Source organism: Sinocyclocheilus rhinocerous, unplaced genomic scaffold (assembly GCF_001515625.1).
Source record: "Sinocyclocheilus rhinocerous isolate Xijiao unplaced genomic scaffold, SAMN03320098_v1.1 scaffold241, whole genome shotgun sequence".
Lineage (NCBI taxonomy): Eukaryota > Metazoa > Chordata > Actinopteri > Cypriniformes > Cyprinidae > Sinocyclocheilus > Sinocyclocheilus rhinocerous.
In genome coordinates, this window is record NW_015659312.1 from 811,200 (window position 1) to 824,404 (window position 13,205).

At 37.1% G+C, this 13,205-nt stretch overlaps 1 protein-coding gene across 4 annotated transcripts; it reads left to right on the top strand.

Annotated features, from left to right (window-relative positions):
* The first annotated feature begins 3,016 nt into the window (after positions 1–3,016).
* Positions 3,017–11,660, top strand: LOC107723534 (FAD synthase-like). 4 transcript variants are annotated; one of them, XM_016532210.1, is made up of 8 exons: positions 3,017–3,545; positions 5,681–5,833; positions 6,038–6,797; positions 6,925–7,072; positions 8,167–8,265; positions 8,834–9,023; positions 11,142–11,215; positions 11,305–11,660. In XM_016532210.1, exons 1-8 carry the CDS (start codon positions 3,243–3,245, stop codon positions 11,438–11,440), a joined length of 1,863 nt encoding a protein of 620 aa, XP_016387696.1. In that variant the 5' UTR covers positions 3,017–3,242; the 3' UTR covers positions 11,441–11,660. The 4 variants fall into 4 exon arrangements, with proteins under 4 accessions (XP_016387696.1, XP_016387697.1, XP_016387698.1 ...); XM_016532211.1 differs by having other exon boundaries at positions 5,684–5,833; XM_016532212.1 differs by lacking the exon at positions 3,017–3,545 and adding an exon at positions 3,574–4,380 and having other exon boundaries at positions 5,609–5,833.
* The last annotated feature ends 1,545 nt before the right edge of the window (positions 11,661–13,205 follow it).

Sequence of the window (13,205 nt, forward strand, 5' to 3'; positions counted from 1 at the left end):
AAGCAGATTAACTCCAACAGTCGTTGACAAAACATGTTTAGGGTTCAAATCGCGCTATATGTGGAGAATAATGCACGGCAATCAGTTCATTTTTTTTTTAAAGTGGCGTTTATCGGTTTTTGCAAATGAACTCTTCAAATATTTTTACAAATACTCACACTTAGGGTAAATGGTTAATCAGTTCTTTAAAGGAACACGCCACTAGGCTCATTTTCCAACTCCCCGCAATGATATTACGCAGCGCCTGAAAATAGGCTTATTGGAAGTTACCTAGCTGGATGCTAAGCTGCAGCTAAAAGTGCTACCGCCAGACCCGGAGATCGGCTGAATGGATTTGAAAACGGTAAAACTCAACTGTTTAACTCTAGGGGAGTTGGAAAATGAGCCTATTTTCAAAAATAGTGGCATGTTCCTTTAAGTTCCTCTTGGAATCAGCTTTATTTAACATAATAATAAGCACAATTTTTGTATTTGTAGTCTCTAACAGTGAAACAAATGCGTAATATTTTACTTAATTAAACAAACCAAAAGTCTTAAGTTAGTAACACTTCACATGAATATAAGAGGTTAAAATAATAATAATAATAATTTATAATTACAATTAATATAATTTAGAAAATAATTCAATTATAATTACTAATTTCATTACTAATTATTTTTTATCACTATTATTATTAAAATATTTATAGTGAGTGTTATGTTTTCATTGTTATAGTCAACTGATTATTGATTTTGTGTATTAACAATACAGTTTGGTTCTACATATCAGTAATTTGACACGTATAAATCATTAAAAAACATCATACTGGCCGATTTCTATAACATAATTCACATGAAGGCAAAGATTAAGTAAGGATAAAACTTGAAAAATTACAACGAATCTAGATTCTGAAAAGCTATCATGTGGTCTCATAGTAAGCATGCTGGGTAATAATGAGACAAAATTCTGTTCAATGCCAAAAATAAAATAAAAAAAATTGTCAGTACAGGCCATAGAACTGGCGATATTTAAAATAGAAAGGCTGCTGAAACAGAAGTAAAACGGCAAGTCTTGACTCAAAACCTGAGAGGCTGTAACAAGTTGACACTGCTAGATTTCATACACAAGCATTCGAGCACGTTCCAGTACGGAGCAGTATGGATTCCTGTCCCGGGTCGTACAGTCATGATGACTGTGGTCAACTTTTGCCTGAACTTACCCGCTCGCTTCCTCTCGGCTCTTCGATTCCGGTCCTGCTCTCCTAAGCACGTTTCAGATCAACTGCTGAAAATGTCACATTTGAGGAACAAAAGACGGTCCAGATTCGAAATAAAGCACTGGGCTCGCCAGGCTCATTTAAACGTCGAGTACGAGTAATTTAATGAAACTTTTCTTTTCGGCTCTGCCTTCCTTTCCTCCCCCAAGTTTACCCCCCTTGTCCACGGTCCAAAAAAAGTCGCACTTCCGCGATCGGATGGCTGCTTGTATCATGTGGTTTGGCGTCCACGAGAGCGCCCGCACCTGGTTCTCTCAGCGCGCGCCCTTGACCTGTTTCTTTTTTTCTTTTCCTTTTTTGTTACATTCAGTGACGGGGTCTCACAGTTAAACAAGAAGCGAATTTTGGAATATGAGCTCATTCATGGACTTTCACGGGCGTTTATGGCCTTTATTGACAAGGAAACTACTTGTAATTATTACTTACCTAAAACAAAAACTTGTAGCCTATTATAAGAAGCTACTGTTTTAATCAAAGTTAACACTAACATGAAGCCAGTTTAAGAACAATGCAAGTCTATTTCTTTTATTTATATTAAAAATAAAAATCTTAGATTTCATGCCACCGTGCAAAAAGTCATTAGATCATTTATCCAAAATTAAAGCTTTCTCCTGAATTAACCTGGTCTTTCCCAGGTGATATGACTTTTTTCTGTGGAACAAAAAGGAAAATTTTGAGGAATGTCCATTTTTCTTGCATGCAATGACAAGAAACTGTTACTAAAGATGTCAAGCCTCAGAATAGTGAAATCACAAATAATGTATCATAAAAGTGGCCCTCAAACACTATATGGCAAGTCATACCACTAAAGCACCAGCAAACAGAATTTGAGTGAGGGCTGTGAAGTCACATTTCATTGGTTGAATCTACTGAAAGAATAAGCACATTGTGCGTTTTGAATCTGAGCAAAATTCACAGCAGCACTTTTTTTTCAAGAACTGAAACTGAATAAACTAGGTCAGGGGTCTTCAACAGGGGGTCTGCAGTATATTGCGGAATTAAATTCAATATGCGTTAAATACAAAAATACAATATTTGAACAATGCTAAAATTTGGCTAAATGTTTCATTTTAGCTTGATATAAATCATGGCCAATTATAAATCTGCTTATTTTGCTTTACTAGGTACTAGGGAGTCTGTTACTAGGTACTATGAAAACATATGATGCTCAAATGCTCTTTTTGGAATCAGCTTAATTTAACAAATGATAATAGGCCCTGGTTCTGTGTTTTAATAAATAGTTTATATGAATGATTCAAAGACTCATTTATAACATCAAACAAGACAACCTGAAGTCGCGACCTACTGATGTAACCTGCAGAAAGGGCCACTAAACAAATCAGTGATTCAACCATTTCAAATGATTCGAATCACTAAGAGGAATAGCGCTCCAAACGCCACACGCTGGTCAAAACTGTGTAAATGCAGCAAAAACTCAACCCAAACATGTATAAAATACTTTTACAGGGCAAATGCAAATATTTTAGTTTAATAGTTTAATCTATTAATGCAATTAACAAATCATCTAATAGCATTAAATATGAAGTGTTCGTATAACCTGTTAATTCTATGTAATTTTAGGACTTGTTTTGCTTGTTTTATGGAGAGCTTGGTTAATCAGGTCAATAAAAGACTATTAACTACAACTCTTCCTTTTTATTTTACAAATGTGTCATTGAAATCGGTACAAATTTATGAAACATGGCGAAACATTGAATTTTCAAAACGTTTCTAAACAGTTCTGACGTAACGAAGCCTCATTTATTGACATCACGTGACTTTGGCAGTTTTCACTGGTTCGAAACAAATGATTCTCAAAGGTTCTAAAGCTTCACGAAGCAGTGCTTCGAATGCGCCCATCACCGGGGTTCGAATCTGCTAGTTCTTTTCCGGGATTGAGGACTACAAACTGAACAGCTCTATTCACAACAGATAAGACAGTGCACGCAAACTTTACTGGTTTCGCGTGGCGGTGGATTTTTCAAAATGGTGCGCGTGTGTGCTTATCCTGGATGCTTCAACCAAGAGAAATCCGTGAGACTCCGTCAGTGGGCGTCAATGCAAGAGGAAAGTTTGACTTTTCACACATTGCCCCTGCACGATCCAGAAAGATTGAACCTGTGGCTGATCGCCCTTCATCGAGATACCGGAGCACCAGTTCAGTCCATCCGTGGATTGAGGGTCTGCAGCCAACATTTTTTACCATCCGATTTCAGTGTAGCCAAAGGAAATAAAAGGCGTTTGTGTTCAACAGCGGTACCTAAGCTGTTTGTACAGCAACGAACTGAGGTAGGTGTGGAAATACAAATTTAGCGTAATCATATGATTTCCCATGGACTTGAAAAGGATGGTTTATGGGGACTTCCATGTTACACACAGCGTAACGTACTATTACAATTACAGGAAAACTTAACCTGAGATACATTTTTGTGTCAGCTGCTTACAAGTGGCCATATGACTAACTGTAGAAGAAAACTAAGCTGATTTTACATAAATCGTTTAACAATTGTTCAAAGGGACAATTAAATGTAACATTTACAATTACAATAGAATCAATATGTAAATTTTATAAAGGACATCTGCAAATAGTCTGCTTTACTTCCCGGGGGAAGTTCCCGCCTTCTTTACGCTGATTGGTTAGTTTATTAAGGAAGTAATTCAACGCCTCGCTTCAATTGGCCAAGAGACGTCACGTGACAATAGGAGTGCAACCAAGTGTTCTTACAGATATGTAGCTGGCGTAATGTTAGTTAGAGTTCTCGTCCGGTAGTAAATATTTATAAATCAAGTCTAGCGTTTAAAAAGTAGTATTCCGATTCTTTATTGTATATGAGCTTGCATTAGCTAACGTTAGTATCGTTAGCTGGTAACGTTATCAATGTTTACAACTGGCATGTTCATAGCTTTCACGGCACTAACATGCGGAACACTTGGGACTCTGTTCATATGACCGTGACAGTACCTTGAGAACATGGTGACTGTAACTTCAGTTTGACCAACTGTAATGTAATCATTGATTTGCCTGACCCAGTCTTCAATTATATAAGTGCTTCATTGAATAGCATTTAGTTGGACACGCAATCCGGACTAAAGCCAGGATTCAGTTACCTTCAGTGCCTTCCAGGTAAGTGAAGCAAACTATTCTGCCAACAAACGTGAGTGATTTTACTTAGGATAAATTATACATTCCTATAAATATCCAGATGTTTTGTCTATTTAGTGACGTAGATCAGATAATTAGATTTTGATCATTATGCAGCTAAAGAAGGTTCATAAAGTTTGTTCTGGCGCATAATTTTAGTTTCTTTGTAAACCACCTTCGTAAGGTATTTTAGAAGACATTTGTTTTCAAGACTTTCAAAATGTTGCAATAAGTTGTTATTATTGTCTGGACTATTCTGTAATAGTCTAGTTAGTGATGTGGACAGTTTATAGTTGACTGCGTAGGACCCCTTCAACGTTTTGATTATCTTTCTTCATTAGGCCATGTGGAGTCATTCTGTGGTCATGCTTTTCAATACAGACAGTTTGAAGGAATAGAGCAAGGTATAATTGAACTAAAAAACATAGCAGTGACATGAACCATTGGCAGCAACAGCTCAGTATGAAAATAATAATTTATTAAGAAATCAAGTACCGGTATTAAGCAAACAAGAAATATTAGTATTGCAGTATATTCACTGAAAATAATAAGAAAAATTGTTAAATTTTACATCACAGCTGTAAAATTGCAATGCTAGTTTCTTCTTCATTTCTAAATTTTCAAACATTAAACCATCAATCTTCTATTTTTCCAGAAAACCTCAGAGACCCTTAAAGCTTCTCTTTTGTTGAAAACTGCCAGTTTATAAGCACTTTGCATTACGAGTTTGGGAAGATTGTTGGTGCAGTGTATGTTGCGTTTTTAAATGCATTTTATAGACGATCGAAAAACTTTTAGAGATGAGATTGTGTGGAGCAGCATTTACCTCAAATCAAGCATCTCTAAAACCCTGAAAACACAGGATCGTGAGCTGATCACGTGTAAATGAACACAGTGCATTCAGAGCATTTATTTAAATAAACTGCAGTCTTTGCAGTTTGATAATTACACAAAGTCATGTCACGATTTTGGTTTAATTCCCATTAATCATGCAGCCCTCAGACCTGTGAATTGTTTTTAAATGAAAGGTATGTTTTGGTTTTATGTTTAAACCATCTATACAAGTCTATAGGTCTAGAGAAATTTTGATTTTTGTCCACATTTTTGATATGTTTAATATTCGGTCTTGAAATTAAGCATTGTAATTTATAAATTTAAACGTCAAGTCGACTAGTTTTATTGCTTAGACTTTTGTGCTTGTTCCCAACAGACCCTCTCCATCTGTCTCTTCCTTTTTCTTTCATTGCCTTTCTCCTGTGTCACCATTTTCGGCTGAATGCAGCAGGCATTGCCTCGGATCAGTAGAGTAGTTAAGAGGGTTCAGCGAATTGGAGGCCAAATCATCCCAATGGCTCAGAACTGCAATGCATCCTCCACACAGAAAGATGGTGCTGCCACAGCAGCAATACTCATCATAGGAGATGAGATCCTCAAGGTAATTTACAATAGCAATTGATAAATCACAATTAACCCTTCCTTAAATTGTCTTTTATATGCTATGACCGTTGGGAGCTGGATTATCTGTTTTCCAACCATTGACAGATGCAGGGAGGTTTCCACTTCAGAAATTAAATGCTTTTAGAATCATTAGAAGGCAATATTTAAAAAAAAAACTTTGGTTTATATGCTTGCATTGCAGGGTCACACTGTCGACACTAATAGTGCCTTCCTGTGTTGTGGACTTCGAAAGCTTGGCGTCACCGTAGAGCGAATCACTGTTGTACCTGATGTCCGAGAAGTCATTGCTAAAGAAGTGGCACAGCTTTCCTCCTCTGTTACTCACCTCATCACATCCGGTGGCATCGGTCCCACCCATGACGATGTCACTTTTGAGAGCATTGCTAAGGCATTTGGTGAAGGTCTGCATGCTCACCCTGAACTCACAAAGCTAGTGGAGGGGTTCTTTGGCCCAGTCACTCCCAATAGTGCCCAAATGAAGCTTGCCATGGTTCCAGTTTCAGCCAAACTCAATTTTGGCATAGACCCTCAGACAGGCCAGCGAAATCGTTTCCCTCTTGTCAGTGTCCGCAACGTATACATATTTCCCGGCATCCCCTCTCTGCTGGAAAAGTCTTTCAATGGACTGGCCCATCTGTTTTCAGGTTCTGGGACTACCTTTCACACCTGTGAGGTGTTTGTGGATGCAGATGAGACTGATATTGCCCAGTGTCTAACAAAACTGCAGGCAGGTTGGGGCAAGCGTGTGTCTCTGGGCTCTTACCCAGACTGGCTTAGTAATTATCATCGTGTCCGATTGGTTTTGGACTCTGACAGTGCAGAAGAGGTGGAACGAGCAAGAACTCAACTGATAGAAGAGCTACCTGAAAGATCTGTGGTTCCTCTCATCACTGACCCAGTGTCTGTCGCAGCTGAAGAGGTGTACGCACTCTCGAAAAGCGGTGAGCTGTACATATTTGAGTGCTGTTGTCGCAGTCAGTTGCATGTGTTTGATCCTGACCAGTTTAAATCTCAGTTTAAATCAGTTGTGAATAACCTTGTTAAACACCTATGCCAAATATCTCACAGAGACGATGCTGGGGAAGAAAGTAGCTGCAGCATTGGGGACCATTGAGATGGCGATGGATAAATACTCGACTAATGAAATCTGTGTTGGCTTCAATGGTGGCAAAGACTGCACAGCTCTACTGCATTTATATTACGCTGCTCTGAAACGGTAAGAGACTAAATTAAAGACAAGGGCTAGACAGAAAAGGGAGAATATGGTTTGTAATTTTGTAAATAATTTTTGCATAGTATCCCCTTTTTTTAATTTGTAGACATTAGATTTGTCCCTCCAATATACAGTGACCTCAAAACATATTTGGACTCTTAAAAAAGCAAACTTAAAGGTATAATTCACCCAAAAATGAAAATTCTGCCATCATTTCCTTACCCTCAAGTTATTCCAGACCTGTATGAGTTTCTTTCTTCTGTTGAACACACAGGAATGTTGGTAACCAAACAGTTGCTGGTAGCCATTGACTTCCACAGTATGGAATAAAATACTATGGAAGTCAACGGCTACCAGCTACGTTTGGTTACCAACATTAATGTAACCGTGTTATTAATAAACATTAACACATGTATTCAATGTCTTTAATAAATGATAAAATATCAAAACAAGTGCCATTTGTTTTAAAGGGATAGTTTACCCAAGAAAAATAAATTTCATTTACTCACCTTCATGTTGTTACAAACCTGTATGAGTAAATGAATTAGAGATAAATGAGTAAATGAACCATTTAAGACAGCACAAGCATACCTTCCAAAAAATATTACAGAAATAGATGTTTGTTTTAAGTCATTAAGACAAGTATTTGGAAATGTTCTGGTTGTCAAATGCTAGTGTATCATCATAGTTAATTTGATAAACTACAGCTGCAGTTATTCTGCTAGGTGTGTGAACTTGAGGAGAACTGATTTCATACTAATGATCACCTTAAGACCTCGATGCATAAAAATGACTCGGAAAAACTTGTCTTACATCTGCATCATTTGTTTGCAGATGTCATGCTATTTTCTATGGATGCAGAAAATGTATACATTGAGTGTGTCCAAATACTCTTTGGGGCACTATATGTATTTATAAATGCTGTGAATTGAATGTAATGTCCATGTTTAATTGGCAATAATATAAAAAACATACTAATGTCAATGTTTAATTAGCAATAATATAAATTTAATAATATAAAAACATCTTTAAAGAACCCCCCCTTTCTCTCTCTCTCTCTCTCTCTCTCTCTCTCTCTCGCTCTCTCTCTCTCTCAGGCGGTATCCAGATAGTAAAGACAGATTGAAAGCTCTGTACATTCGAATTGTCTCTCCTTTTCCAGAAATGGAGAGGTTTTTGCAGGATACAATTAAAAGGTAAGACAAGGGGCCTTAAAAAAAAATTTATATATATATATATATATATACTGTGTATATATTAGGTACAGCAATGATTTAAAGTAGGAGATAAAAAATCTAGAATGGTTTCCTTTCCTTCTGAGTAGGTAATTCACAGACTGGTGCCTCTGGCATTTCTCCCAGAACTTTTTGCCTGCATCAGAAAACAGCATATGTATATGATTTAGTCATTTCTGATTCAAACAATTATTTTGACAATTATTTTGACAACATTTCTGAATTGTGAAGTTTTCCAGACAGGCTTTGAGCAGTTCTACGAGTATTACACTAATGTTATAATCACCAGTCATGGGATCTGGCACCAGTTAGTAAGTGAAATGTCTTAACCAAATCACTTGAGTGATACTTTCAAGGGAGACGTGCCATCTGTGAGCCGTAACAGCTTTTGTACTGCTATTGACAAACCAGCTGCAGTCTGTTCCTTATCCATGATGAGTTGAACATGGATCCAGGCCTCATTCATCAGTGTCCATCAAAGCTCCATATGTGTAATTATTTGGCACATCTCTTCCTCTCTCTTCTATAGATATGACCTGGAGCTGTTCTCGGTGGAGGGCAGTATTCGGCAGGCTCTGCATGAGGTCCAGGAAAGGAGGCCAGATTTACAGGCGGTTCTGATGGGAACGAGACAGACTGACCCTTACTCGCACATGCTTACACCCCTCTGTCCCACAGACCTGGGCTGGCCTGAGTACATGAGAGTCAACCCACTGCTGGTAAGGGGGAAATAATATATATATCTGTGCTGCTTAATATTTTGTTAAATTTTTTCGAACTTTTGAACGGTAATGTTAGATTTAAAAATCAACAAACACATGAAGCTTTGTGCCACACTGCTTATATTTATCAAGCAGTAAAGCCTGTCCTGCACCTAAAACAAGGAGTCCGAAGCAGGGACTGGTGGGACAGTATTACTGTCCTGCACCACTTCATAGATGATGAGTGGGGAAAAAAAGTTTAGGCTGGCACTTATGATTCATTTATGACACTTATGATTCAACAACAACAGCTCATTCTGTGCGTTGATATGTCATTATGTCATTTCATTGCACATGCGGTGAACTTTCCAGTTTCAGTTTTCAATCCGATCAAGTGTTTGCATGTCCTATCGAATGGATTAGAAAAGGTTTAAACCACCCCTTACAATCTGAATGAAATTATAAACGGATTTGCCAAATTCATTCTGACTGATGTGGTTACATGAAACTTTATTAGTTATTATTTGAGTGTTAATTATTATATATTAAACAAATAGAAATTGAATTTTGCACTGTTTATTTTAACATTTAATATTATAGTAGTGTACCAACTGATAGGATCCCTATATAGTTTACAGCAATTGAATTTAATCTGAATTTAATTGAACTGATGAGCTTGTAAATCAAAATTGAATCGATTTGTGAAATCTGTCAATACCCAGCCCTCGTATTTTTTATGGACTTGGTTCTAAACTTTTATTGCACATTTAATATACAGTAATACTATAATTGTGTATTATGTAACCACACACACACATATATACAGTATATATATATATATATCAGTGGCGAGCAGTGACTTTTTTTAACAGGGTATACTGAGTGATAAGACCCCCCTCCTCCCCTCCCCCATCGGCTTTTAGGACACTCAAAAGGGATCACAGATGACAAATAAGAAACACCGTGGCAGGTGTCGATTTAAAAGTATGCACATTTCCTACCTTATTTGTAAATGAAATTCATCTCCAATCCTCCTTCTATCGTTTCAGGTTTACCCTTTGTTATTCGAATGCAAGAAAAATCCATGTAAAAACCGACAAATAACGTTTACACGTAGTTAAGTTATGATACGTAATCAGAGGGTGGGGAGATGGGGGGATTCCCCCGGTCTATATGTCTCTCTGCATCAGCTAAATAATTTTTTTATTCCCAGTGAATAGGAGTTAAAACTCCCACCCGTGTGACATTCTAATAACAGACCATGCAAAATAACCAAAAATATTCAAAATATTGCAAAGTACCGTTGAAACCTTGCAAACAATGATAAAATCAGAAAAGGACTTCAACTGTAAACGACACGAGTATACGCAAAACAAAGGGAACAATATGATGTTTGTTATTATAAAAATTTTTATATAGCTCACGTTTTTAAAAACATTTTTTTTTATTTACTGCTTGCAATAACGTTGACAATAACGTATATCTTCAACATACATTGTCTATGACCAAAAATGTAAGAAGTTCAGTGGACTTTTAAAATTTGCTTTGCTTGAGAAAATAAAAATACAGTTAGTGTTTTTTTCTTTTGATTTAGTCGAGTTGGTTTTGCATCAAGCACAATGTGATTCTCGGCAATCGAGATCTGACAGCAACAGAACATTTTTCCGCTTGGGCGAGCGCTTCGCGGACAGCTTACCTCGCGCATGAAATCAGCCGCAGACCAGCAAATCACTGAGAACGCGCTATAATCCTGACGAGTCATAGCAATAGAGCGGAGACGAGAAAGCTGCGGAGAATCCACTCGCTCGGAAGCAACCGCAACTGACATAGATTTACAGAAAATTACTGCCGTTTGGCAAATAAATCATTTTACTAAACTGACTCCACAGTCAGTATATCACTGTCATGTCTCCCACTCACTCTCATGTAAGCTGGCAGCAGAAACAGCCAAGAGATGGTGAATGATGATGAATGAGGCTCTCCAAGATCATTACACAGCAACTCCATCATCCCAATCAGTGGTGCTTATGTAAAAGACACGGCAGTACAGCATGTTCTCAGAATTACAAATGACCCCAGATCCTTGTTACTTCTAAATGTTTGCTTCATATCCACCATCTCTTTCTCTTTCTGCAGGAATGGTCATATCATGACATCTGGTCGTTCCTCAGAACCTTGTATGTGCCCTACTGCATTCTGTATGACAAAGGGTGAGGTTCTTCTCTTTACAGCCAGTCTTCACTTATTAAATGAGATTATCTTCATGGTTTGCTTATGCCCTTATCTCTCATCCTCATAGATACACTTCTTTAGGCAGTATGGATAACACATGCAGGAATCCATCTCTTAAATTGGTGGACGAGAGAGGTGTGACTCGCTACAAACCTGCCTACAAGCTGGAAAATGAGGAGGAGGAACGCAACTCAAGAGCATGACTGACTTTTTAGACATTTTCATTTTTGTTAAAGAAGACTCAATGGATGACATGTGCAACTGAGGACATTTTGAAGAAGGAACTTAATCTGAAATATCATATCAGAAACAGATCTTTAAAAAACCCTATAGTTGGAGTCTGTCTATGAATGTGGGTGCATAGAAAAGCGAGAAATGTCACTGTATGCTGTATTTAAGATTTATATTAAAACCGTATCAAAGTGTCTTGTTCTTTTTCGTATCATTTTCTATTCATGATTTGTGTTTTGTACCTCTGAGGAAATTGTGGGTAACTGCTTACAAATTTTGTTTTATCACATCCTTGGTGGCAGCTTCAAGTTTTTACGTTAGATAACAGGACAAGCTAGTTAAGATAATTAGGTTTTAAGTGAATTGTAAATTACGTACTGCTTCAGTTGATGCAAACAAACATGAAAAAACTCTAAAATGATTTCAATTGTCTTGACGTCTGGAGAGCAGGCTAGAGTAATTGCACATCATCTTGATCTTCGTTCACTGACACGCGGCGCCCCAGTTAATGAAATGCAATGGCGGTTTCCGGCCTCACGGGTGCGATGTAGTCACGTTGTACATATAAAATGGTGATTACAATAAATTACTCCGTATCCAAGCTAGATTCAATCTAAGATGATCGATCTCCCCATCTGGAAATTTATCAGCGCTCTGGCAACGGGAATCGATGCGGTGCAATCTAATAAAGCGACTCGCTTACGGACGCGTGGCCTGTTACACTTCAGATTACCACCATCATCTGTATATATCAGGCAATTACCCTTTATTCTTATACGATTTAATTAATAAGTATAGTTATTTATTAAAAGTTAGATACAGCCCAATGGAAATAGAAAGATTCATTCATCAAATCCATTATGTTGTTGCTATTTAATAATTCTTCAGCCTGAGAACGATACTGTAAACTTCATAAATCATCACAATCTAAAACTGAATAATTCAGTCTCACTGCATTGTAACTGTTGCTATATTGTGACGTTTGCAGGTTTGAAAGTGTTGAATATAATTGCCTTACAGATACCTCTCTCTATGCTTCTGTACTTTATTTGTCATTATAAAACATTCCATTACAATTTATTCAAATTACATTGCCAAAATGTGCAGTTGTAACAATTTAGTTAGATTTTCCAAAAATAAAATTAATTTGGTCTTTAGATGAAATGTTCTGTAAGGTCAGATGACAGTTGGGCCAAGTCCCCCTGGGGGCTTCTTGCCCCAGGGGGTCATGGCCCCCTTTCATAATTTAAATTTTTATGCCATTATAACAAAATAACAAAACTGTTAATTGTTTCCATTTGATTCTCATAATAGTATGTTGAGTGATGCATGATGATCTTCTACATGCTATATTCATCCGTAAATGTGTTACAGTTTATGGACACTGTTCTCAAGGCTTCTTCCCCATCTTATATAGACTCAAAAGTAGCTGAATTAACCTAACTTCAAAACTACAGGGACTGGATGGTAAAAACAAATTATATGGTTTATATATTTACAAGACACTATTGGAAAAAGTATTTGATTAATATCATATATATATATATATGATATTAATCAAATACTTTTTCCAATAGTGTCTTGTAAATATCATACACACACACACACACACATATATATATATATACAGTGGTGTGAAAAAGTGTTGGCCCCCTTCCTGATTTCTTATTTTTTTGCATGTTTGTCACACTTTAATGTTTCAGATCATCAAACAAATTTAAATATTAGTCAAAGATA

What these genes read in the sequence shown, in the direction of transcription:
- LOC107723534 (XM_016532210.1), top strand. Translation starts at nt 3,243, where the DNA reads ATGGTGCGCGTGTGTGCTTATCCTGGATGCTTCAACCAAGAGAAATCC. An exon ending in TTGTACAGCAACGAACTGAG is followed by an intron (nt 3,546 to 5,680) that starts GTAGGTGTGGAA and finishes GGCTGAATGCAG; the next exon opens with CAGGCATTGCCTCGGATCAG. An exon ending in TGAGAGTCAACCCACTGCTG is followed by an intron (nt 9,024 to 11,141) that starts GTAAGGGGGAAA and finishes CTCTTTCTGCAG; the next exon opens with GAATGGTCATATCATGACAT.